Source organism: Oncorhynchus keta, chromosome 31 (assembly GCF_023373465.1).
Source record: "Oncorhynchus keta strain PuntledgeMale-10-30-2019 chromosome 31, Oket_V2, whole genome shotgun sequence".
Lineage (NCBI taxonomy): Eukaryota > Metazoa > Chordata > Actinopteri > Salmoniformes > Salmonidae > Oncorhynchus > Oncorhynchus keta.
The window spans coordinates 21,354,474-21,381,089 of NC_068451.1; the positions used below are offsets into that span (position 1 = coordinate 21,354,474).

A 26,616-nucleotide genomic window follows, 5' to 3' on the forward strand; every position below is an offset into this window, starting at 1 on the left:
TAATGGCATGATAAAAAGGTTCATGATGAAGTCAACCCCCCTTTTCTTTTGAATGTTGCCACTTTCCGAGATAAAGGAAATAAATCTGACACTATTGAAAGGTCCCCTCCCTCATCCATCCTGCAGCTAGACCTCCTTTGGCCAAGAATATATCAATAGAGTTACTTTCATTATAAAATGATAGGCCACAGATTAGCATGAAACAATGGTTCTAAACAATAGGCTACAGCATTGTTGATGTTGCGGCACTTGTTAGGAGGTTGAATGATTTTGTCTACTATTGCCTGCAGAAAGGTGCAACGTCAGCAAAAGAGGTGTGCTGCATAACCATTAGAACTGCGCTACTGGGATGAGACCGTGCCAGTGATTGACAGTGGGAAAAGTTGGAACACAATACACAATTACCCATGTACATCACTTTATTTCAGTGTGGAAATATTACAATTTAAAATAGTTAGTCAAGTTATAACAAAATCGCTTGTTAATGTGTCTATCACGTATGACAGGTGTAATTATAGCCTACAATTAAAACAACCTTACTGCATCAACCAATTATGTCCTCAAAATACTGTCGCTGTAGATTCATTCATATAGAAAAAAAGAGAAAAGCAAAAAAAGATGCCAAGAGAACATATCAGCAGGATGGAATTTAAAAAAGGAGCCTCGTGCTCTGGGAGACGGCCATAGTAGCACTCTACAGTCCGATGCTGCCGCCTGGTGGCGAGACTTCACATCACTTGGGACCTGAGAGCAGATAGGTGTCATGATGAGATGTATTGGTTTCATAAATACAAATTATATACACAAATCAGACATTTGATAAAGACCAACATGGAAATGAAAACAATGATAGATGATTTTTACTTGTCACAGCCCCTGCCTCTGCCTCAGGTACTCCAGCAGGCCTGAGAGATGAACATGGGAAACAGGTAAACCACCACTTGGCCAGTGATTAAAAAGTATACAGTACCAAACCAAGCCATCTAAACCCTAAAACATAGGGGGGAAATGTATTAAAGATCAAACTGAGTACTGAAGCTTCTAACTGTTAAGAATATTCTAAAAGCTCCTCTCATTAAGAGTCTAGAGATAACACTTTAATAGCCTTACAATGAACTCAGTCAAGGTCTTCTCTGCCATGTTTAATCAACACTAGCTCTTCTTTGCCCAACTTACCGTGACTTCGGACTTGATTTACATGGGCATTTCCGGCCTGCAGAGAGAGCGAGAGAAATTAGTGTGAAAGAGCTACTATGATGGAAAGCTGATATACTCTGAGGATAGCTTGAGTTGACAGGACTCTCTCCATCCTAGATGTCAAAGACACATGCCTGCTAAACGAGCACTGGAATGAAGACACCGCCTGCTAAACGAGCACTGGAATGAAGACACCGCCTGCTAAACTAGCACTGGAATGAAGACACCGCCTGCTAAACTAGCACTGGAATGAAGACACCGCCTGCTAAACTAGCACTGGAATGAAGACACCGCCTGCTAAACTAGCACTGGAATGAAGACACCGCCTGCTAAACGAGCACTGGAATGAAGACACCGCCTGCTAAACGAGCACTGGAATGAAGACACCGCCTGCTAAACTAGCACTGGAATGAAGACACCGCCTGCTAAACGAGCACTGGAATGAAGACACCGCCTGCTAAACGAGCACTGGAATGAAGACACCGCCTGCTAAACTAGCACTGGAATGAAGACACCGCCTGCTAAACGAGCACTGGAATGAAGACACCGCCTGCTAAACTAGCACTGGAATGAAGATACCGCCTGCTAAACTAGCACTGGAATGAAGATACCGCCTGCTAAACTAGCACTGGAATGAAGATACCGCCTGCTAAACTAACACTGGAACGAAGATACCGCCTGCTAAACTAACACTGGAACGAAGATACCGCCTGCTAAACTAACACTAGAATGAAGATACCGCCTGCTAAACTAACACTGGAATGAAGATACCGCCTGCTAAACTAACACTGGAATGAAGACACCGCCTGCTAAACTAACACTGGAATGAAGATACCGCCTGCTAAACTAGCACTGGAATGAAGATACCGCCTGCTAAACTAGCACTGGAATGAAGATACCGCCTGCTAAACTAACACTGGAATGAAGATACCGCCTGCTAAACTAGCACTGGAATGAAGATACCGCCTGCTAAACTAACACTGGAATGAAGATACCGCCTGCTAAACTAACACTGGAATGAAGATACCGCCTGCTAAACTAACACTGGAATGAAGATACCGCCTGCTAAACTAACACTAGAATGAAGATACCGCCTGCTAAACTAACACTGGAATGAAGATACCGCCTGCTAAACTAACACTGGAATGAAGATACCGCCTGCTAAACTAACACTAGAATGAAGATACCGCCTGCTAAACTAACACTGGAATGAAGATACCGCCTGCTAAACTAACACTGGAATGAAGATACCGCCTGCTAAACTAACACTGGAATGAAGATACCGCCTGCTAAACTAACACTAGAATGAAGATACCGCCTGCTAAACTAGCACTGGAATGAAGATACCGCCTGCTAAACTAGCACTGGAATGAAGATACCGCCTGCTAAACTAGCACTGGAATGAAGATACCGCCTGCTAAACTAACACTAGAATGAAGATACCGCCTGCTAAACTAACACTAGAATGAAGATACCGCCTGCTAAACTAACACTAGAATGAAGATACTTCAGTAATTGATGTGTATAGAAGTTGGAATATTTATTACAAGACCCTATCCAGTAAAACATATACAAACTGCTTGATTATTCTAAATTATTATTTGTACAGCTTGGACAGAACACTAAAGACCCAAAGCCTTCTCTTTGCACATGTGCAGTAGCAGGAGGGGGCATTCCCTCTGTCCCCTGTGATATCTATGACTAATGTATGGGCTGATTAATGTAATGGATGCCTGGAGTAAGAGTTAGGGTGGGTGGAGGTCTCCAGCTATGCCTGGGATGGGGTGGATGAGGGCAAGGGCAGGAGATGAGGAGGGAGGGGACAAGGCTGCATAGTGTCCAGGCCAGTTTTAGTCAGTGCCCTAGATGTGAAGATGTCTACAGGGTAGAGAGGTGTTGGGTGTCCTGGGCGTTGTGCAAGGCATGTTGGCCTGCATGCCAGCAAGTAACTGATCCCAGGCTTGTTTATGGGGCGGCAGGGTAGCCTAGTGGTTAGAGCATTGGACTAGTAACTGAAAGGTTGCAAGTTCAAATCCCTGAGCTGACAAGGTACAAAATCTGTCGTTCTGCCCCTGAACAGGCAGTTAACCCACTGTTCCTAGGCTGTCATTGAAAATAAGATTTTTTTCTTAACTGACTTGCCTAGTAAAATAAAGGTTAAATAAAATAAAAATATAAGGACTGGACTGGTAAAGAGGGGCTGTCCAATGGATCAACATGTTGAACAGTGCAGAACTACAATAATATGGAATGAGATTGGTACAGTAGAAATAAACTTATGGGACTAATCACATTTTATTTCAATGGAAGTGTAATACTTCAAATGGTATTTTAAATATAACTGTAGTTGGGCCGACAGACTTACTGACGATGAGGACAATGCCCATGACAAACAGTACCACAGCGAAGATCAATCCACCGATCCTCAGAGATTCATAGTCTGAAACAGAAATACATTTTTATCCCTACACACTAAGGCCCACTACTGCAGAATATGTGCACGGCACAGTGTAACTTAAAACATCTTATTCAGTACATACATATGCACTGTACCCTCTTAGGGTGGATACAGCATAACAAAGCTATGCAATTATGACAATCAATCACATTCCTGAGACAATTCAAACATATGTGCCTACTGTATATGCCACGATTGATGAATCCATCAGGTTCACATCTATAGATATCTATATTCTGATTAATATTACTGCCTCAAACATGGAAGGCTATTCACTGTAAGAGCTGGATATATCCTATAATATGTCTGAATGCATAGACCTACTGAAGACAGGATAGAGCAATGAACAGGTTTGATGACAGAATCTCTATTATGGTTGTGATGTGTTTAGAAATGAGACTACAGCAGAGTGGGAGGGACTAGAACGGTTTGCCAGTTGAACTCCGGAAGTGTGGCCCGAAGGGTCAATGTTTTCCGACGCTCCTGGAAAAATGGAGGGAAAACACGAGCCCGTCTTGACCTCCCTGATATTCCCTGAGAAGTGTCACGTTTGCCCCCAGTGGGGTTAGTCCATGTTGATCCATCCCCCACTCACCGTAGTGAAACGCAGCGTCATAGTCTGGGAATACATGAAAACCAGATACATTTAGTGAGGGACCGCATTTTGTAGAATGTTATTATTCACAGTTATTCAATCTCGATTGAAATTGCAGCTATTGTATAAAAAAAAGGACATTAGACCACTTGTCCCATCGCCAGCCAGAGCAGATTGAAGACAGAGCTGCGCATGAGGCCAGATGGAATGCATTGTAAAGGATCCACTGGGAGACTTCTAAAACATTGTGTCCCTAGTGGGAATTACATCTCCTTTAAAATCACACGCATTCATAGTGGTCCTTTTCAATAGAAACTTACACACCATGTTTGGAGCTAAACCAGTTCAAACGTCAACGGGGTTGAGTGTAACTGGAGTGAAAAAGCTGAGTGACCAAAAACTGTGATTTAACTCTGCCCACATGCTCTTTAAAGTGAAATACAATTGGTACAATAATGTTAATTTGAAACAAGAAAGTTTTACCTTTTTCATCCATCGTCAATGCTGGAAAACAAAAGACCGAAAGCATTAGTGATTGACAGGCATTAGCTCCGACTGTGTGCTTGGTGTGAACTACGAAGCTTTCAGAACTGGTTTGAGGCTCTGTTGACTTTCAGAACTGTAGTCAAGTGTTCCAGAGGTGTACATTGAATGTCAATAGTGACTACTGTACACATGATAGTAAAGACTGGTTGTAGTGTTCTATGCTTAAAAAAAAAAATGTCCACTTGTACTGAAAGTTTAGGAAAGGGGCATGCACTTACAGATTACACCACTGGGTGATGCGATACACAGTGCATGCTTTTAAATACAACCTGGCAACACTCAGGTGGCTCCCTCCTTAGAACAGTAAAGGAGAAGCAGCAAAATGCAGTGTACCATAAGCAGCTCTGTTGAAAGCAGTAGAAATGCTAATGCTACAATGATGCAAGACACCACAGATTCCTGATGCATTACTAACCATCCCCACTCTGCAGTCATTTCCTAAGGCCAGTGACCCATGTCAGCTCAGGTAGGTGCTGTTATAAAGCAGACTTCACTGTGTGCACGCGCACGCAGAGCGAGTAACCGTTTGAGAATCAACCAAATGTCACATCGGTCCTCACAATACCATTAAGATTAAGAATCTAAATCACATGGATGTCACACTATCTGGATCACCAAACAACAAATAAATGACTCCTGCTTTGTTTAGTACAGAAGTAATAGAGAACCACTTCTAGAAAGTTCCAAAGTGTAATACATTAATCACTGCTCAGCTCTCTAACAACGAAATGCTCCTCTGATTGGCTCATCTTGTATCGGCTGACATTTAAATTCTCTTCTAAAGGATGTCATAGAATGACAACCCGAGTCAGCAGGGCTTTTTATGGTGCAGTAGATAAGCCTAATGTCCGACAAACACTTCCGTTTGGTGTCATTCCTCTCCATTACCAGGGGAACTCATATCCTGCCCAAATCACCCTGTTGACTGTGGAGAAAAACTACTTATGTAGCACAATCTGCTCAGGAACAAGACAGCACAACACAACCCAAAGTGCAGTGTAGGACTGCCTAGCACCACATGCTACTGCAATATGGGAGGCTTGGCTGCACACCAAATGACCGATTACTAAAATCCTTCACATGAGAAAAAGGCTAATCCTGGCCAGGAAAGCAAAGGCTCTTTCTTACACCAGTCTCCATGAGCCCATTTCAAATCAACTGGATTTAATCATCATAACTTGAAATCCTTCCACAATAGTATTTAAATAAATATAGTTGTGCAATATGTAAGTACAGACAGAGCAAAGCTGGTCATACTCTAGGGCAGGGGTATCAAACTCAATCTATGGAGGGCCTAGTGTCTGCTGGTCTTTGCTTTTTCCTTTCAATTAAAGACCTAGACAACCAGGCGAGGGGAGTTCTTAACTAATTAGAGTTGAGTGAAAACCCACAGACACTCGGCCCTCCATGAAATGGGTTCGACACATGTGCTCTATGGCAGAGTTTCCTGACACCCCAATGAGGAGATATTTCAATCAGCTGTGTAGTGCACCAAAATGTGCACCCAGGGGAGACCCCCAGACTGAGTTTGATGAAAAGCTTCTCTAGTGCAACTGACCAGACAATAACAAATATGGCTGTGCATTCTTAGTGCCCATTCCAAAACAGACACCGTGTTTCTCATTCCTTTATGACAACACTGAGGCATCCAATAAAACAAACTTACCTGGCATGTCCCTGCCTATAGATGACCCTGTTAGTATAGACAGACCAGTTCATTCTTTAAAATCACTGGCACTCTTAAGACACTACAAGTTCTAAAATATGACACTACAAACTTTCCTTTATCACACTGCAGTGTCTCCCATACATGCATTGGCTAACACTGTAAAATAATAAATAAATTACATATGCCCCAGGAACACCCCCTTCCTAACACTGCTGAAAAACACTGCATTGTGAATGACCTTTCCAGTTTCTCTACAGACAGCCATACTCTAGGACAGGGTTTCCCACCCCCACCAGACATTTCACACTTTTGTTTTAACCCTAAATGGGCACACCTGGTTCGATTAGTCAACTAATCATCAAGCCTTTGACTAATTGAATCAGGTGTGCCCATTTAGGGTTAAAACAAAAGTGTGAAATGTCTGGGGGTTGGGGGCAGCGGAGAGAGTTGGGAAACCCTGTTCTAGAGTATGGCTGTCTTGAAGCCCCGGACAAAAACACCAAATTCAACTCATCGAGGATTCAATGATTAGTTGACAAGTTGAATCAGGTTTGTTAGTCCAGGGCTACAATAAAAATGTGTACTGTAAAAAACAAGGGGTTATTCGAGGACTGGAGCTGGGAAACACTGCTCTAGGGCAACTGATAAGCCAACAACAAAGATGGCCATGCATACTGTGTCCATTCCAAGGCAGACAGACTACATTTCTCATTCCTTTAACACAACTGAGGCATCCAATGCACTGCAAACTTACCTGGCATCTCCCTGCCAAATCCTGACCCTGTTAGTACAGACAGACCAGCTCATTCTTTAATCACCGGCACTCTGAATAAAACATTACACTTCCCTCAACCACACTGTGACGCTCCTCAGTCACCATTCAAGTGCTGGTGTCAAGTATTTGAGAGAGAAGCTCAAACAAGAAAAAGAGTGAAAGGAAAAAAGCTCACCCAAAGCAGGAGGAACACAGGAGCAGAATGCCACCAACAGAGAGAGATCCATGTCACCTGGAGACAAAGGGAAACAACCACCAGAAACATGACAAGACAGAAAGCAAATACTTTAGTTGAGAACCAAGTTCAATCACCTGGGGGGACTCAAGTTGATACATGACAATTACATATTTCAAGCATAACGTAATGGAAAGACTTCTGGGCTCATAATGAGGAAACATAACAGGCTTACACAGTTGAATCCTACAGATGAAGAACCATATATGTGACAATTTTTCCATTTTAAGTTATTTTTATATTATTAATTGTGTGTACCACATTACGTGTTTTATGGTTGACAAATAATTCACCATACCCATATCTTCCAACAACAATTTATATTTTTTTGTTATTTCAAAAAATACTTTTGTTATTGCCGTTTTAATTTTTAGAATGTGGAAGAACAGTATATCTCCAGTGATAATCTCAGTTTGTGGAAGAACAGTATATCTCCAGTGATGATTTCAGTTTGTGGAAGAACAGTATATCTCCAGTGATAATCTCAGTTTGTGGAAGAACAGTATATCTCCAGTGATGATCTCAGTTTGTGGAAGAACAGTATATCTCCAGTGATGATCTCAGTTTGTGGAAGAACAGTATATCTCCAGTGATAATCTCAGTTTGTGGAAGAACAGTATATCTCCAGTGATGATTTCAGTTTGTGGAAGAACAGTATATCTCCAGTGATAATCTCAGTTTGTGGAAGAACAGTATATCTCCAGTGATGATCTCAGTTTGTGGAAGAACAGTATATCTCCAGTGATAATCTCAGTTTGTGGAAGAACAGTATATCTCCAGTGATAATCTCAGTTTGTGGAAAAACAGTATATCTCCAGTGATAATCTCAGTTTGTGGAAGAACAGTATATCTCCAGTGATGATTTCAGTTTGTGGAAGAACAGTATATCTCCAGTGATGATTTCAGTTTGTGGAAGAACAGTATATCTCCAGTGATAATCTCAGTTTGTGGAAGAACAGTATATCTCCAGTGATGATTTCAGTTTGTGGAAGAACAGTATAAATCCAGTGATAATCTCAGTTTGTGGAAGAACAGTATATCTCCAGTGATAATCTCAGTTTGTGGAAGAACAGTATATCTCCAGTGATGATCTCAGTTTGTGGAAGAACAGTATATCTCCAGTGATGATTTCAGTTTGTGGAAGAACAGTATATCTCCAGTGATGATCTCAGTTTGTGGAAGAACAGTATATCTCCAGTGATAATCTCAGTTTGTGGATGATGATTTCAGTTTGTGGAAGAACAGTATATCTCCAGTGATGATTTCAGTTTGTGGAAGAACAGTATATCTCCAGTTATGATTTCAGTTTGTGGAAGAACAGTATATCTCCAGTTATGATTTCAGTTTGTGGAAGAATATCTTATCTTCCAACAACAATTTATATTTTTTTGTTATTTCAAAAAATACTTTTGTTATTGCCGTTTTAATTTTTAGAATGTGGAAGAACAGTATATCTCCAGTGATAATCTCAGTTTGTGGAAGAACAGTATATATCCAGTGATGATTTCAGTTTGTGGAAGAACAGTATATCTCCAGTGATGATCTCAGTTTGTGGAAGAACAGTATATCTCCAGTGATAATCTCAGTTTGTGGAAGAACAGTATATCTCCAGTGATGATTTCAGTTTGTGGAAGAACAGTATATCTCCAGTGATGATTTCAGTTTGTGGAAGAACAGTATATCTCCAGTGATAATCTCAGTTTGTGGAAGAACAGTATATCTCCAGTGATAATCTCAGTTTGTGGATGATGATTTCAGTTTGTGGAAGAACAGTATATCTCCAGTGATGATTTAAGTTTGTGGAAGAACAGTATATCTCCAGTGATAATCTCAGTTTGTGGATGATGATTTCAGTTTGTGGAAGAACAGTATATCTCCAGTGATGATTTAAGTTTGTGGAAGAACAGTATATCTCCAGTGATGATTTCAGTTTGTGGAAGAACAGTATATCTCCAGTGATGATCTCAGTTTGTGGAAGAACAGTATATCTCCAGTGATAATCTCAGTTTGTGGATGATGATTTCAGTTTGTGGAAGAACAGTATATCTCCAGTGATGATTTAAGTTTGTGGAAGAACAGTATATCTCCAGTTATGATTTCAGTTTGTGGAAGAACAGTATATCTCCAGTTATGATTTCAGTTTGTGGAAGAACAGTATATCTCCAATGATAATCTCAGTTTGTGGAAGAACAGTATATCTCCAGTGATGATCTCAGTTTGTGGAAGAACAGTATATCTCCAGTGATGATTTCAGTTTGTGGAAGAACAGTATATCTCCAGTGATGATCTCAGTTTGTGGAAGAACAGTATATCTCCAGTGATAATCTCAGTTTGTGGATGATGATTTCAGTTTGTGGAAGAACAGTATATCTCCAGTGATGATTTAAGTTTGTGGAAGAACAGTATATCTCCAGTTATGATTTCAGTTTGTGGAAGAACAGTATATCTCCAATAATGATTTCAGTTTGTGGAAGAACAGTATATCTCCAGTGATGATTTCAGTTTGTGGAAGAACAGTATATCTCCAGTGATGATCTCAGTTTGTGGAAGAACAGTATATCTCCAGTGATGATCTCAGTTTGTGGAAGAACAGTATATCTCCAGTGATAATCTCAGTTTGTGGATGATGATTTCAGTTTGTGGAAGAACAGTATATCTCCAGTGATGATTTCAGTTTGTGGAAGAACAGTATAAATCCAGTGATGATCTCAGTTTGTGGAAGAACAGTATATCTCCAGTGATAATCTCAGTTTGTGGAAGAACAGTATATCTCCAGTGATGATTTCAGTTTGTGGAAGAACAGTATATCTCCAGTGATGATTTCAGTTTGTGGAAGAACAGTATATCTCCAGTGATGATTTCAGTTTGTGGAAGAACAGTATATCTCCAGTGATGATCTCAGTTTGTGGATGATGATTTCAGTTTGTGGAAGAACAGTATATCTCCAGTGATGATTTCAGTTTGTGGAAGAACAGTATATCTCCAGTGATAATCTCAGTTTGTGGAAGAACAGTATATGTCCAGTTATGATTTCAGTTTGTGGAAGAACAGTATATCTCCAGTTATGATTTCAGTTTGTGGATGATGATTTCAGTTTGTGGAAGAACAGTATATCTCCAGTGATGATCTCAGTTTGTGGATGATGATTTCAGTTTGTGGAAGAACAGTATATCTCCAGTGATGATTTCAGTTTGTGGAAGAACAGTATATCTCCAGTTATGATTTCAGTTTGTGGAAGAACAGTATATCTCCAGTTATGATTTCAGTTTGTGGAAGAACAGTATATCTCCAGTTATGATTTCAGTTTGTGGAAGAACAGTATATCTCCAGTTATGATTTCAGTTTGTGGAAGAACAGTATATCTCCAGTGATAATTTCAGTTTGTGGAAGAACAGTATATCTCCAGTGATGATTTCAGTTTGTGGAAGAACAGTATATCTCCAGTGATGATTTCAGTTTGTGGAAGAACAGTATATCTCCAGTGATGATTTCAGTTTGTGGAAGAACAGTATATCTCCAGTGATGATTTCAGTTTGTGGAAGAACAGTATATCTCCAGTGATGATTTCAGTTTGTGGAAGAACAGTATATCTCCAGTGATGATTTCAGTTTGTGGAAGAACAGTATATCTCCAGTGATAATCTCAGTTTGTGGAAGAACAGTATATCTCCAGTGATGATCTCAGTTTGTGGAAGAACAGTATATCTCCAGTGATGATCTCAGTTTGTGGAAGAACAGTATATCTCCAGTGATGATTTCAGTTTGTGGAAGAACAGTATATCTCCAGTGATAATCTCAGTTTGTGGAAGAACAGTATATCTCCAGTGGTGATCTCAGTTTGTGGAAGAACAGTATATCTCCAGTGATGATCTCAGTTTGTGGAAGAACAGTATATCTCCAGTGATGATTTCAGTTTGTGGAAGAACAGTATATCTCCAGTGATGATCTCAGTTTGTGGAAGAACAGTATATCTCCAGTGATAATCTCAGTTTGTGGATGATGATTTCAGTTTGTGGAAGAACAGTATATCTCCAGTGATGATTTCAGTTTGTGGAAGAACAGTATATCTCCAGTGATGATTTCAGTTTGTGGAAGAACAGTATATCTCCAGTGATGATCTCAGTTTGTGGAAGAACAGTATATCTCCAGTGATAATCTCAGTTTGTGGATGATGATTTCAGTTTGTGGAAGAACAGTATATCTCCAGTGATGATTTAAGTTTGTGGAAGAACAGTATATCTCCAGTTATGATTTCAGTTTGTGGAAGAACAGTATATCTCCAGTTATGATTTCAGTTTGTGGAAGAACAGTATATCTCCAGTGATGATTTCAGTTTGTGGAAGAACAGTATATCTCCAGTCATAATTTCAGTTTGTGGAAGAACAGTATATCTCCAGTGATGATTTCAGTTTGTGGAAGAACAGTATATCTCCAGTGATGATTTCAGTTTGTGGAAGAACAGTATATCTCCAGTGATGATCTCAGTTTGTGGAAGAACAGTATATCTCCAGTGATAATCTCAGTTTGTGGATGATGATTTCAGTTTGTGGAAGAACAGTATATCTCCAGTGATAATCTCAGTTTGTGGAAAAACAGTATATCTCCAGTGATAATCTCAGTTTGTGGAAGAACAGTATATCTCCAGTGATGATTTCAGTTTGTGGAAGAACAGTATATCTCCAGTGATGATTTCAGTTTGTGGAAGAACAGTATATCTCCAGTGATGATTTCAGTTTGTGGAAGAACAGTATATCTCCAGTGATGATATCAGTTTGTGGAAGAACAGTATATATCCAGTGATGATTTCAGTTTGTGGAAGAACAGTATATCTCCAGTGATGATTTCAGTTTGTGGAAGAACAGTATATCTCCAGTGATGATTTCAGTTTGTGGAAGAACAGTATATCTCCAGTGATGATTTCAGTTTGTGGAAGAACAGTATATCTCCAGTGATAATCTCAGTTTGTGGAAGAACAGTATATCTCCAGTGATAATCTCAGTTTGTGGAAGAACAGTATATCTCCAGTGATGATCTCAGTTTGTGGAAGAACAGTATATCTCCAGTGATGATTTCAGTTTGTGGAAGAACAGTATATCTCCAGTGATGATCTCAGTTTGTGGAAGAACAGTATATCTCCAGTGATGATTTAAGTTTGTGGAAGAACAGTATATCTCCAGTTATGATTTCAGTTTGTGGAAGAACAGTATATCTCCAGTTATGATTTCAGTTTGTGGAAGAACAGTATATCTCCAATAATGATTTCAGTTTGTGGAAGAACAGTATATCTCCAGTGATGATTTCAGTTTGTGGAAGAACAGTATATCTCCAGTGATGATTTCAGTTTGTGGAAGAACAGTATATCTCCAGTGATGATCTCAGTTTGTGGAAGAACAGTATATCTCCAGTGATAATCTCAGTTTGTGGATGATGATTTCAGTTTGTGGAAGAACAGTATATCTCCAGTGATGATTTAAGTTTGTGGAAGAACAGTATATCTCCAGTGATGATCTCAGTTTGTGGAAGAACAGTATATCTCCAGTGATGATCTCAGTTTGTGGAAGAACAGTATATCTCCAGTGATAATCTCAGTTTGTGGATGATGATTTCAGTTTGTGGAAGAACAGTATATCTCCAGTGATGATTTCAGTTTGTGGAAGAACAGTATAAATCCAGTGATGATCTCAGTTTGTGGAAGAACAGTATATCTCCAGTGATAATCTCAGTTTGTGGAAGAACAGTATATCTCCAGTGATGATTTCAGTTTGTGGAAGAACAGTATATCTCCAGTGATGATTTCAGTTTGTGGAAGAACAGTATATCTCCAGTGATGATTTCAGTTTGTGGAAGAACAGTATATCTCCAGTGATGATTTCAGTTTGTGGAAGAACAGTATATCTCCAGTGATGATTTCAGTTTGTGGAAGAACAGTATATCTCCAGTGATGATTTCAGTTTGTGGAAGAACAGTATATCTCCAGTGATGATTTCAGTTTGTGGAAGAACAGTATATCTCCAGTGATGATTTCAGTTTGTGGAAGAACAGTATATCTCCAGTGATGATTTCAGTTTGTGGAAGAACAGTATATCTCCAGTGATGATTTCAGTTTGTGGAAGAACAGTATATCTCCAGTGATGATCTCAGTTTGTGGATGATGATTTCAGTTTGTGGAAGAACAGTATATCTCCAGTGATGATTTCAGTTTGTGGAAGAACAGTATATCTCCAGTGATAATCTCAGTTTGTGGAAGAACAGTATATGTCCAGTTATGATTTCAGTTTGTGGAAGAACAGTATATCTCAGTTATGATTTCAGTTTGTGGATGATGATTTCAGTTTGTGGAAGAACAGTATATCTCCAGTGATGATCTCAGTTTGTGGATGATGATTTCAGTTTGTGGAAGAACAGTATATCTCCAGTGATGATTTCAGTTTGTGGAAGAACAGTATATCTCCAGTTATGATTTCAGTTTGTGGAAGAACAGTATATCTCCAGTTATGATTTCAGTTTGTGGAAGAACAGTATATCTCCAGTGATGATTTCAGTTTGTGGAAGAACAGTATATCTCCAGTGATGATTTCAGTTTGTGGAAGAACAGTATATCTCCAGTGATGATTTCAGTTTGTGGAAGAACAGTATATCTCCAGTGATGATTTCAGTTTGTGGAAGAACAGTATATCTCCAGTGATGATTTCAGTTTGTGGAAGAACAGTATATCTCCAGTGATGATTTCAGTTTGTGGAAGAACAGTATATCTCCAGTGATGATTTCAGTTTGTGGAAGAACAGTATATCTCCAGTGATAATCTCAGTTTGTGGAAGAACAGTATATCTCCAGTGATGATCTCAGTTTGTGGAAGAACAGTATATCTCCAGTGATGATCTCAGTTTGTGGAAGAACAGTATATCTCCAGTGATGATTTCAGTTTGTGGAAGAACAGTATATCTCCAGTGATAATCTCAGTTTGTGGAAGAACAGTATATCTCCAGTGGTGATCTCAGTTTGTGGAAGAACAGTATATCTCCAGTGATGATCTCAGTTTGTGGAAGAACAGTATATCTCCAGTGATGATTTCAGTTTGTGGAAGAACAGTATATCTCCAGTGATGATCTCAGTTTGTGGAAGAACAGTATATCTCCAGTGATAATCTCAGTTTGTGGATGATGATTTCAGTTTGTGGAAGAACAGTATATCTCCAGTGATGATTTCAGTTTGTGGAAGAACAGTATATCTCCAGTGATGATTTCAGTTTGTGGAAGAACAGTATATCTCCAGTGATGATCTCAGTTTGTGGAAGAACAGTATATCTCCAGTGATAATCTCAGTTTGTGGATGATGATTTCAGTTTGTGGAAGAACAGTATATCTCCAGTGATGATTTAAGTTTGTGGAAGAACAGTATATCTCCAGTTATGATTTCAGTTTGTGGAAGAACAGTATATCTCCAGTTATGATTTCAGTTTGTGGAAGAACAGTATATCTCCAGTGATGATTTCAGTTTGTGGAAGAACAGTATATCTCCAGTCATAATTTCAGTTTGTGGAAGAACAGTATATCTCCAGTGATGATTTCAGTTTGTGGAAGAACAGTATATCTCCAGTGATGATTTCAGTTTGTGGAAGAACAGTATATCTCCAGTGATGATCTCAGTTTGTGGAAGAACAGTATATCTCCAGTGATAATCTTAGTTTGTGGATGATGATTTCAGTTTGTGGAAGAACAGTATATCTCCAGTGATAATCTCAGTTTGTGGAAAAACAGTATATCTCCAGTGATAATCTCAGTTTGTGGAAGAACAGTATATCTCCAGTGATGATTTCAGTTTGTGGAAGAACAGTATATCTCCAGTGATGATTTCAGTTTGTGGAAGAACAGTATATCTCCAGTGATGATTTCAGTTTGTGGAAGAACAGTATATCTCCAGTGATGATTTCAGTTTGTGGAAGAACAGTATATATCCAGTGATGATTTCAGTTTGTGGAAGAACAGTATATCTCCAGTGATGATTTCAGTTTGTGGAAGAACAGTATATCTCCAGTGATGATTTCAGTTTGTGGAAGAACAGTATATCTCCAGTGATGATTTCAGTTTGTGGAAGAACAGTATATCTCCAGTGATAATCTCAGTTTGTGGAAGAACAGTATATCTCCAGTGATAATCTCAGTTTGTGGAAGAACAGTATATCTCCAGTGATGATCTCAGTTTGTGGAAGAACAGTATATCTCCAGTGATGATTTCAGTTTGTGGAAGAACAGTATATCTCCAGTGATGATCTCAGTTTGTGGAAGAACAGTATATCTCCAGTGATGATTTAAGTTTGTGGAAGAACAGTATATCTCCAGTTATGATTTCAGTTTGTGGAAGAACAGTATATCTCCAGTTATGATTTCAGTTTGTGGAAGAACAGTATATCTCCAATAATGATTTCAGTTTGTGGAAGAACAGTATATCTCCAGTGATGATTTCAGTTTGTGGAAGAACAGTATATCTCCAGTGATGATTTCAGTTTGTGGAAGAACAGTATATCTCCAGTGATAATCTCAGTTTGTAGAAGAACAGTATATCTCCAGTGATGATCTCAGTTTGTGGAAGAACAGTATATCTCCAGTGATGATCTCAGTTTGTGGAAGAACAGTATATCTCCAGTGATAATCTCAGTTTGTGGATGATGATTTCAGTTTGTGGAAGAACAGTATATCTCCAGTGATGATTTCAGTTTGTGGAAGAACAGTATATCTCCAGTTATGATTTCAGTTTGTGGAAGAACAGTATATCTCCAGTTATGATTTCAGTTTGTGGAAGAACAGTATATCTCCAATGATGATTTCAGTTTGTGGAAGAACAGTATATCTCCAGTGATGATTTCAGTTTGTGGAAGAACAGTATATCTCCAGTTATGATTTCAGTTTGTGGAAGAACAGTATATCTCCAGTGATGATCTCAGTTTGTGGAAGACCAGTTCACTATTGAAAAAGGGTGTCCAATAATGATTTTTCATGTATCTCTTTTTGTACATTTTTTAAATGTCACATATATGGTTCTTCGTCTGTAGGATTCAGTTGTCCTGGCCAGAGGAGTGTTGAAGTTCTCCCACCACCAGTGTCTGACAGGTCTGGTTGTGGGAGAAATAGGTGCAGATCCCAGTGGTTTAACATCAGCCTTGTTACTGAACACATACAGCTTTGTAATGGAGGGGACCAGCAGAGCTAGTCACAACACCCTGCAACTTTAACACTTCACTATCAAAGAAAGCACTGTTCTTGAAATCACACCCATCTCTCTCAAGAAATGAAACTACAGGGGAAAGGTTCATCTATAGAGTTATTCTTGACTTCACATTCCTTGTTTGTGCCTCTGACCCGTGGGGAGGAATTAAACATTGAGGTGACGCGTTCAAATAATCCCAACATCTTGTGATCTTATAGCTGACCTGCTATGGAGGCCATGGTCTGTTGCTGCTAGACTTAAAGAGATCATGGGAGAACGGTTTATGTTTTTAGCTCCTGACTCGGGGTAAGGGAAGAGGGGGCTATTTCAGTCTCTGCACCGTAGAACATGGGTGTCCTGTCCTGGCAGTATTGGGGTGCAGGGAAGAGAGACCCGGGTTGAGTTGCACTTGATATTTGGTCAGTGGGTTAAAGACATACAGTGCCTTCAGAAAGTATTTACACCACTTTACGTTTTCTGCATTTTGTTAAGTTACAAAGTGGGGTTAACATTTATTTAATTGTAATGTGTTGTCAACGATCTACACAAAATACTATGTAATGTCAAAGTGGAAGACAAATTATAACATTTGTAAAAAAAATAATAATAATTGTGAAATAAATTACTATTATATCTGGATTAGGTAAGTATTCAAACCCCTAACTCAATAAATGTTAGAATCACCATTCACAGCAATTACAGCTGAGTGTCTTTCTCAGTACATATCTAAGAGTTATCTGCATCTGGATTGTACAACATTTGCCCAATATTATTTTCAACATTCTTCAAGCTCTGTCCAATTGGTTGTTGGTTATGGCTAGACAACCATTTTCAGGTCTTGCCATAGATTTTCAAGTAGATTTAAGTCAAAACTGTAACTTGGCCACTCAGGAACATATACTTTCTTCTAGGTAAGCAACTCCAGTGTAGATTTGGCCTTGTGTTTTAGGTTACTGTTTTGCTGAAAGCTGAATTCCTCGCCCAGTGTCTGGTGTAAAGCAGACAACCAGGTTTCCACTAGAATTTTGCTTGTGCTTTGCTCCATTCCATTAATTTTTTATCCTTTAAAGCTCCCTAGTCCTAAACGATTATAAGCATACCCATAACATGATACAGCCACCATTATGCTTGAAAATATGGAGAGTGGTACTCAGTAATGTGCTGTATTGGATTTGCCCCAAACATATCATGTTGTATTCATGACAAAAAGTGAAATGCTTTGCCACATTCTTTGCTGTATTACTTCAGTGCCTTGTTGCAAACAGGATTATGTTTTGGAATATATTTTTTCTGTACAGGCTTCCTTCTTTTCACTGTCAATTAGGTTAATATTGTGGAATAACCACAATGATGTTGATCCATCCCCAGTTCTCTCCTACTGTATCACAGCCATTAAGCTCTGTAACTGTTTTAAAGTCACTACTGGCCTCATGGTGAAATCCCTGAGCGGTTTCCTTCCTGAGTTGGAACGACGCCTGTATCTTTGTAGTGACTGGGTGTATTGATACACCATCCAAAGTGTAATAAATAACTTCACCGTGCTCAAAGGGATATTCATCATCTGCTTTTAATTGTTTAAATAAATGTTTTGACCCATCTACCAATAGATGCCCTTCTTTGCGAGGCATTGGAAAACTTCCCTGGTCTTTGTGTTTGAATCTGTGTTTGATATTCACTCCCAGCGACTGAGGGACCTTACAGATAATTGTATGTGTGGGTTAGAGAGATGAGGTTGACATTAAAAAAATCATGTTAAACACTATTATTACACACAGAGTGAGTCCATGCAACTTGTTAAGCACATTTTACACTCCTGAACGTATTTAGGCTTGCCATAACAAAGCAGTTGAATAATTATTGACTCAAGACATTTCCGCTTTTCATCTTTTATTAATTTCTTTGAATCTTTGTTTTATTTTTTTATTTTTTAGAAAAACATAATTCCACTGACATTATATCATTAAATCTAAGTTTCATCCAATTGAAATGCAGGCTGTAACAACAACATTTGGAAAATGTCAAGGGGTGTGAATACTTTTTGAAGGCACTGTAACTCAGCAGTTTTTTTTCTCAGCCCGAATGTGCAGTCACTGCTCACGACGGTATGCCGCATACCGCTACAGTTTGTTTTTCACACATAGGCCATTCTTTCTACAGATGTTCTTCCAAGCCCTTCTAGATTTTCACATCAAGTGTTAACTGGCCGTGGCTCTTACACCAAACTCCCAGCCTGGAGTGTTGTTTGTGGAGGCATTGGCACCCTCGGCAGAAAGTGTCCCGAGTTTTGTTACAGACAGCAGATAAGCCTAAATGTTTCTTTAAACAAAATCTTGTTTGTTGGAGTGCTGCAGAAGAATGTACTCACCTGACACTGATCTCTAGGGAACTGTGAGCATATTTTATTCATGTGCAGAACATGATTGTGCGATTTTGGAAGAATTGAACGGTGAACATTCAAATTAGCCATATTATATATCTAATTATGTATTCATTACATCACCTGTCAGATTAAGTCACTGTCCTCGGGACTTCTGTACAACTGAAATATGATAATTAAGAACTACTCCGGCAGCAGATGAGGTGACAGAACTCATACTATACATTATGTAGATTTCCGTATGAAGAAATACCATACAGTAATGCGCATCAGATAGCCGTCACTGTAGTTAACATAATCATTTGACATAGCCATTAAAACGATTAGCCCCAATGACTCTGATCAGACCCCATCTTTTGGCACAGACCCTATCTGTTCCATCCCTAGCCCAAGGCATAGAAAAGCTGTTCCCATACGGCGACTATAACTATTCATACTTATGGTCTCTGAGTTGGAGCAGTGTGGCATGGTTTAGAGAGATGCAGGGTTTTAAACACTCAAACCAGGGCTTAAGAACAGGACTAACAACAAAGGACTGCCAATCAATATCTTAATCTGCCAAATGCTGCAAGAGTTATAGCAAAGGCCAATAATCATGTTTGTTACAGCATTCTACTTTAAAGTAGACTAGGCTCACCCTCAAGTAAACAAAGTTTAAACTAAGTTATTCTTAGAAAATACTTTAAACCTCAGTCATGGTTTTCATCTAGCCCATTAGGCTACAGATAGCTACTTCTCATGCCTAGAGAGTTGTGAGGTTATTGCACTTTGCCTGAACTGAAAAGGACAAATACAAAGTAAGAAAAGTAGACCTACCTACTACAACCACTGAAACTGTTAAGCCAGTCAGTTTTGAAAAGTTATGGCACAGCAGGCCTACGCCAACTGGTGGCCTGCGACTGAATTTGGCTCGCGGGTGATTTTATTTGACCACCCAAGTTTTCTGAGCAAAGAAACAAAAGTATCTAAAATGAGTTTTATTGGACATAAAATACTGTAAAAACTAAAGCAAATCAGCTCCAAGTGATTTTAATTTTGTAAATCTCGTCCTCGTTCCCACGCATAATGAAGAGATATGTGACCATATATAAATTTAAGAAAGGTTTGAAATTATGTTTACCTCAAATATTATACACTACATGACCAAAGGTATGTGGACATCTGCTCTTTGAACATCTCAGTCCAAAATTATGGGAATTAATATGGAGTTGGCTCCCCCTTTGCTGCTATAACAGCCTCCACTCTTCTGGGAAGGCTTTCCACTAAATGTTGGAACATTGCTGCGGGGACATGCTTTTACTCAGCCACAAAAGCATTAGTGAGGTCGGGCATTGATTTTGGGCAATTAGGCCTGGCTCACAGTCAGAGTTTCAATTCATCCCAAGGGTGTTCAATGGGGTTGAGGTCAGGGCTCTGTGCAGGCCAGTCAAGTTCTTCCACACTGATCTCGACAAACAATTTCTGTATGGACTTCACTTTGTGCACGGGGGCATTGTCATGCTGAAACAGGAAAGAGCATTCCCCAAACTGTTGCCACAAAGGAAGCACAGAATGGAAAGACCTGTGTGTTGTTATTGTTAATACAGACAGAGAAGAGCTCCAACCTCTTAATCATAGCCTCAATTTTGTCCCGCATATTGAATATAGTTGTGGAGAGTCCCTGTAATCCTAGATTCAGGTCATACAGACGAGAAAAAACATCACCCAGATAGGCCAGCCGTGTGAGAAACTCCGTCATCATGCAAGCGGTCAGACAAGAGATAATTATGGTCAGTAAAGAGAACTTTAAGCTTGTGTCAATACTTTGCCCCTTGATAACCAGCGCACTTCTGTATGTTGTAAAAGTGTTACATGGTCGCTGCCCATATCATTGCATAGTGCAGATAATGCACAAGAGTTCAGGGGCCTTGCTTGAACAAAGTTAACCATTTTCACTGTAGTGTGCAAAACGTATTTCAAGCTGTCAGGCATTCCCTTGGCAGCAAGAGCCTCTCAATGGATGCTGCAGTGTACCCAAGTGGCGTTGAGAGCAACTGCTTGCATGCGCGTTACCACTCGACTATGTCTCCCTGTCATGGCTTTTGCGCCGTCAGTACAAATACCAACATATCTTGACCACCAAAGAACATTTGATGTCACAAATCTGTCCAATACTTAAAAAATATCCTCTCCCGTTGCCCTGGTTTCCAGAAGAGGATATCTTCCTTAATTGACCCCCCCCATAAACGTAATAGACAAATACCAAAAGCTGTGCCAGGCCCGCCACGTCTGTTGACTCATACAGCAGTAACGCGGACACTGCCGCAAATATGGCTTGTATGTGAAGCAGTAATTGTTTTAAAACATCTCCTGCCATGTCACTGATGCGTTGTGAAACAGTGCTGTTTGATGAAGCAATTGTCTGTATAGTTTTTTGGGCCTTTCCCCCCAGCATTGTGCCAGCCATATCCGTGGCAGCAGGAAGAATTAAGTCCTCCACAATAGTATGGGGCTTGCCTGCCCTAGCCACTCGGTAGCTCACCATATAAGACGCTTCTAGCCCTTCTTATGAATGGTATCTGTTGCTTTTATACATGTCTTACTAATTGAAAGTCATCTTTATTCTCGCTCAAAAAACTCCCTTGGCTTATTTTTCAAATTGGCATGTTTTGTTTCTAAATGCCTGTTTCGTTGAGTTGTGAGATAGTACTTTTAACACACTGTGGCAGAGGAAAAGCACTACTCCCAATATAAGTGAACCCCAAATCAATGTAGTTCTCATCATATTTAATATTTGCGCCTCTTGATGGTCCAATGTCCCTGTCTGTTGTTCGGTACTTTCCCGGGCTGCATCAGATTCACAACTGTCAGTGTCCATGGTAGCTGGGTTAACAACAAATGTAGAATTACTGGTGTTATCATTGGATGTGCTCGTGGAAGCAGGACAACTTGTGTCATCGACAGGTGCAGGTGTAGTACTGCTGGTTGTAGCAGTACTACCAGTAGAGCTGGTATGTGTCTCCATGGACGAGGCCTTACTTTTTAAAAACATTTATCCATTTTTGAGCAAACGGAATGAGCAGCAGCTGCGTTTGGCTACATACGGACCATTAGTGGAATTCCCACAAGAGAGTAACGGTTAACGTGATTGGATGTTAATTATTTGACTAGGCTAGCTGTATTTGAAATTGTGTTGTTATTCTGCTGAACACTAGATAGTTTCATTTTATTTTTGGCAGTGAAGGCTACGAGGCTACTCAGGCGAGAAAAAACCTCACCAAAATGTATAGCCCGTTGGAAATTATAAATGGACTGTTTGAATATGTGAAGATTTTCAAAATGTTTTTATTTGCATACCACCCCAACAGATCCACAGATGAAGCAATCTCAATTGTACTCCACACTGCCTTTTCCCACCTTGACAAAAGGAACACCTATGTGAAAACGCTGTTCATTGACTACAACTCAGCATTCAACACCATAGTGCCCACAAAGCTCATCACTAAGCTAAGGACCCTGGGACTAAACACCTCCCTCTGCAACTGGATCCTGGACTTCCTGACGGGCCACCCCCAGGTGGTCAGGGTAGACAACTACAAGTCTGCCACGCTGATCCTCAACACTGGAGCCTCTCACGGGTGCGTGCTTAGTCCCCTCCTGTACGCCCTGTTCAAACACGACTCCAACAACATCACTAAGTTTGCTGACGACACAACAGTAGTAGGTCTGATCGCCGACAACGATGAGACAGCCTATCGGGAGGAGGTCAGAAACCTGGCTGTGTGGTGCCAGGACAACAACCTCTCCCTCACTGTGATCAAAACAAAGGAGCTGATTGTGGACTACAGAAAAAGGCAGGCCGAACAGGCCCCCATTAACATCGACATGGAGCGGGTAGAGAGCTTCAAGTTCCCTGGTGTAAAAAAACACACCAAGACAGTTGTGAAGAGGGCACAACACCTTTTCCCCCCTCAGGAGACTGAAAAGATTTGGCATGGGTCCCCAGATCCTCAAAAAGTTCTACAGCTGCACCATCAAGAGCATCCTGACCGGTTGCATCACTGCCTGGTACGGCAACTGCTTGGCATCTGACCGTAAGGCAAAGCTTCCTGCCATCCAGGACCTATATACCAGGCGGTGTGAGAGGAAAGCCCAAAAAATGGTCAAAGACTCCAGTGACCCAATTCATAAACGTTTCTCTCTGCTACCGCACGGCAAGCGTTACCGGAGCGCCAAGTCTATGACCACAAGGCTCCTTAACAGCTTCTACGCCCAAGCCACAAGACTGCTGAACAATTAATCAAATGGCCACCCAAACTATTTACATTAACACACCCCTCCCTCCATTTGTTTTTACACTGCTGCTACTCGCTGTAATTATCTATGCATAGTCACTTCACCCCTACATACATGTACAAATGACCTCGACTAACCTGTACCCCTGCACATTGAATCGGCACCAGTATTCCCTCTATATAGCCTAGTTATTGTTATTTTATTGTGTTAGTTTTGTATACATTTGTACTTTATTTGGTAATACTTTTACTCTTTCTTGAACTGCACTGCTGGTTAAGGGCTTGTAAGTAAGCATTTCACCATAAATTGAAAAAAATGTGAATTAATATTTTGATGTGTGTATTTTCTGTAATTCAGGACTACTCATCTGTAAAATATACCTTGGTCTCAGTAGGACTCCCTGATAAAGTAAAGGTGAAATAAATAAATACAAAATATATGGTCACGTGCTCTCAAAAGATATTTAGAAATCGTTTAAATGTAATGATATGGGGAACTTTCTATAGACTAAATGTTCTTAAACCAACGGAAAACATGGCTTAATGTAGCAAATTATACAAACTTTAAAGCTATGCGCACAGGTCAAAAACTGTTTTCTTCCCTAAAACACGTGTTGTTAGTTATTCACATGTTTTGACGGGGAAATTGCCTCTTGGTAAAAGATGTATTGCAAATGAAAACAAATTACCTGTCAGAAGTCCAATTAATGGAAAATAGGTGACTGTGGAGATTAGATGAATAATAAAAACGCTTAGGTCGCTGCCTTGCCTCCGCTCCTTCAGAAACAATGTTTCTAGTGTTCTAATTTATCGACACAAAAAGTCCGCTTTTGCAAAACTGATAAAACACGATTTAATGAGCGTACTTAATGTACAGAAATGAATGAAAATCTGGTCCTGAAATGTTTCTCCTGAAACATCCAGCAAAGTTTTCGTAGTCGGATATATTTGAACGTCTGGCGAGGGAAAGAAGGGGGAGGGGGTTGGGGGTTGGTCTGAGAAGAAATGCAACCTGCCCTCCAGAATTACCCTGCTACTGAGGGGTAAACAACCTCACCACCAACTCTATTTTGATGTTTTTTGTTTTTTTTACCACCATTTTCACATTTTCGGACAATTTGTTGTACACCACGTTCAGTTTAGGGTGTGCACCATCCTAAAACGAAAATACATGCTATAACGCTTGCTTGTTCTGCCCACTACGATTAATTTGCTCCCATTTGAAACGAGAGTCTGTGGTCTATCTTGGGTTAGTTATACAAACATTTGATGATGCTTTATGTGCAACTACAAGCCGGTCCATGGGGGACACGAGTGTATTACCGGGAAGGCACGTCAATCCTAGACAATAGTGCAGATATAGCGCCCACTATCGACTGTTTAGGCTACCCTGAATCGGTTTTAGTCTGTTTAATAAAATACAAAATGTGCGCAGTTATTTGGCATTTTGAGACTATTTTCCATATAATTATTTCACAGTTCAAAACAAGTTTAGCACTGTATGTTAGGTCTGAGTGAGGTAACATTCAGTGGGAGTCAAATTATTTCCTAAGCATGCAGAAAGTGGGGTATGGTCTTTTCTATCTCTAAGGTTGGCCCAGCAGTTGTAAGGTTGGCCCAACAGTTGTAAGGTTGGCCCAGCAGTTGTAAGGTTGGCCCAGCAGTTGTAAGGTTGGCCCAGCAGTTGTAAGGTTGGCCCAGCAGCTATAAGTTTGGCCCAGCAGTTGTAAGTTTGGCCCAGCAGTTGTAAGGTTGGCCCAGCAGTTGTAAGGTTGGCCCAGCAGCTGTAAGGTTGGCCCAGCAGCTGTAAGTTTGGCCCAGCAGCTGTAAGGTTGGCCCAGCAGTTGTAAGGTTGGCCCAGCAGCTGTAAGTTTGGCCCAGCAGTTGTAAGTTTGGCCCAGCAGTTGTAAGTTTGGCCCAGCAGTTGTAAGGTTGGCCCAGCAGCTGTAAGTTTGGCCCAGCAGCTGTAAGTTTGGCCCAACAGTTGTAAGGTTGGCCCAGCAGTTGTAAGGTTGGCCCAGCAGTTGTAAGGTTGGCCCAGCAGTTGTAAGGTTGGCCCAGCAGTTGTAAGGTTGGCCCAGCAGCTGTAAGGTTGGCCCAGCAGCTGTAAGTTTGGCCCAGCAGCTGTAAGGTTGGCCCAGCAGCTGTAAGGTTGGCCCAGCAGTTGTAAGGTTGGCCCAGCAGTTGTAAGGTTGGCCCAGCAGTTGTAAGGTTGGCCCAGCAGTTGTAAGGTTGGCCCAGCAGTTGTAAGGTTGGCCCAGCAGTTGTAAGGTTGGCCCAGCAGTTGTAAGGTTGGCCCAGCAGTTGTAAGGTTGGCCCAGCAGCTGTAAGGTTGGCCCAGCAGTTGTAAGGTTGGCCTAGCAGTTGTAAGGTTGGCCCAGCAGTTGTAAGGTTGGCCCAGCAGTTGTAAGGTTGGCCCAGCAGTTGTAAGGTTGGCCCAGCAGTTGTAAGGTTGGCCCAGCAGTTGTAAGGTTGGCCCAGCAGTTGTAAGGTTGGCCCAGCAGCTGTAAGTTTGGCCCAGCAGTTGTAAGGTTGGCCCAGCAGTTGTAAGGTTGGCCCAGCAGTTGTAAGGTTGGCCTAGCAGTTGTAAGGTTGGCCCAGCAGTTGTAAGGTTGGCCCAGCAGTTGTAAGGTTGGCCCAGCAGTTGTAAGGTTGGCCCAGCAGTTGTAAGGTTGGCCCAGCAGTTGTAAGGTTGGCCCAGCAGTTGTAAGGTTGGCCTAGCAGTTGTAAGGTTGGCCCAGCAGTTGTAAGGTTGGCCCAGCAGTTGTAAGGTTGGCCCAGCAGTTGTAAGGTTGGCCCAGCAGCTGTAAGTTTGGCCCAGCAGTTTCGAACGGAGGCAACAGAACAGAGTCAGTTCCAGGTTAGTGGGAATTAGGCTAGAACAAAACAATAAAATTACAAACCTTGGAAAGAAACCAAAAGGCTATGCTTGATTATAGGTTATGCCAACTTGGCTTGGGCCCTAAAAAGTCAGCTACATGCTATACCACACATCAAGACTTTTCCATGTAGGCCTACTGCAGTGAGTAGCCTGCCTAGCCCTCGAGTTATTGAGTAATAGCCTCAAGTGGATGTTGAACTAGAGGCGAAAGTTCCGCATCCAGTTCAACATACACTCAAGGGCTCACCATGGCGGGGCTGTCCAGGTGAGCTGTACATTCAACTTCTGCATAAAGTTCAACATCCACTCGAGGGCTCCCCCTTGCGGGCTGTCCAGGTGCACTATACAGTCTATCTTGGAGCCCTCAAGTGGATGTTGAGCGGGATTCAAGGATGTCTCCGTCAGGG

General features: G+C 40.7%; 1 protein-coding gene across 4 annotated transcripts; it reads right to left on the reverse strand.

The window, feature by feature from the left end:
* Positions 1-401: 401 nt before the first annotated feature.
* Positions 402-24,348, reverse strand: LOC118364604 (FXYD domain-containing ion transport regulator 6-like). Of its 4 annotated transcripts, XM_035746288.2 has the most exons (10): positions 24,018-24,348; positions 7,416-7,472; positions 7,220-7,246; positions 6,463-6,489; positions 4,734-4,754; positions 4,251-4,274; positions 3,563-3,637; positions 1,177-1,213; positions 865-905; positions 402-744 (listed from the first exon to the last, which is right to left on the reverse strand). In XM_035746288.2, the coding sequence occupies exons 2-10, from the start codon at positions 7,465-7,467 to the stop codon at positions 734-736; spliced, it is 315 nt and encodes a 104-aa protein (XP_035602181.1). In that variant the 5' UTR covers positions 7,468-7,472; positions 24,018-24,348; the 3' UTR covers positions 402-733. The 4 variants fall into 4 exon arrangements, with proteins under 4 accessions (XP_035602181.1, XP_035602182.1, XP_035602184.1 ...); XM_035746289.2 differs by lacking the exon at positions 6,463-6,489 and having other exon boundaries at positions 24,018-24,344; XM_035746291.2 differs by lacking the exons at positions 6,463-6,489; positions 7,220-7,246 and having other exon boundaries at positions 24,018-24,337.
* Between the last annotated feature and the right edge of the window lie 2,268 nt (positions 24,349-26,616).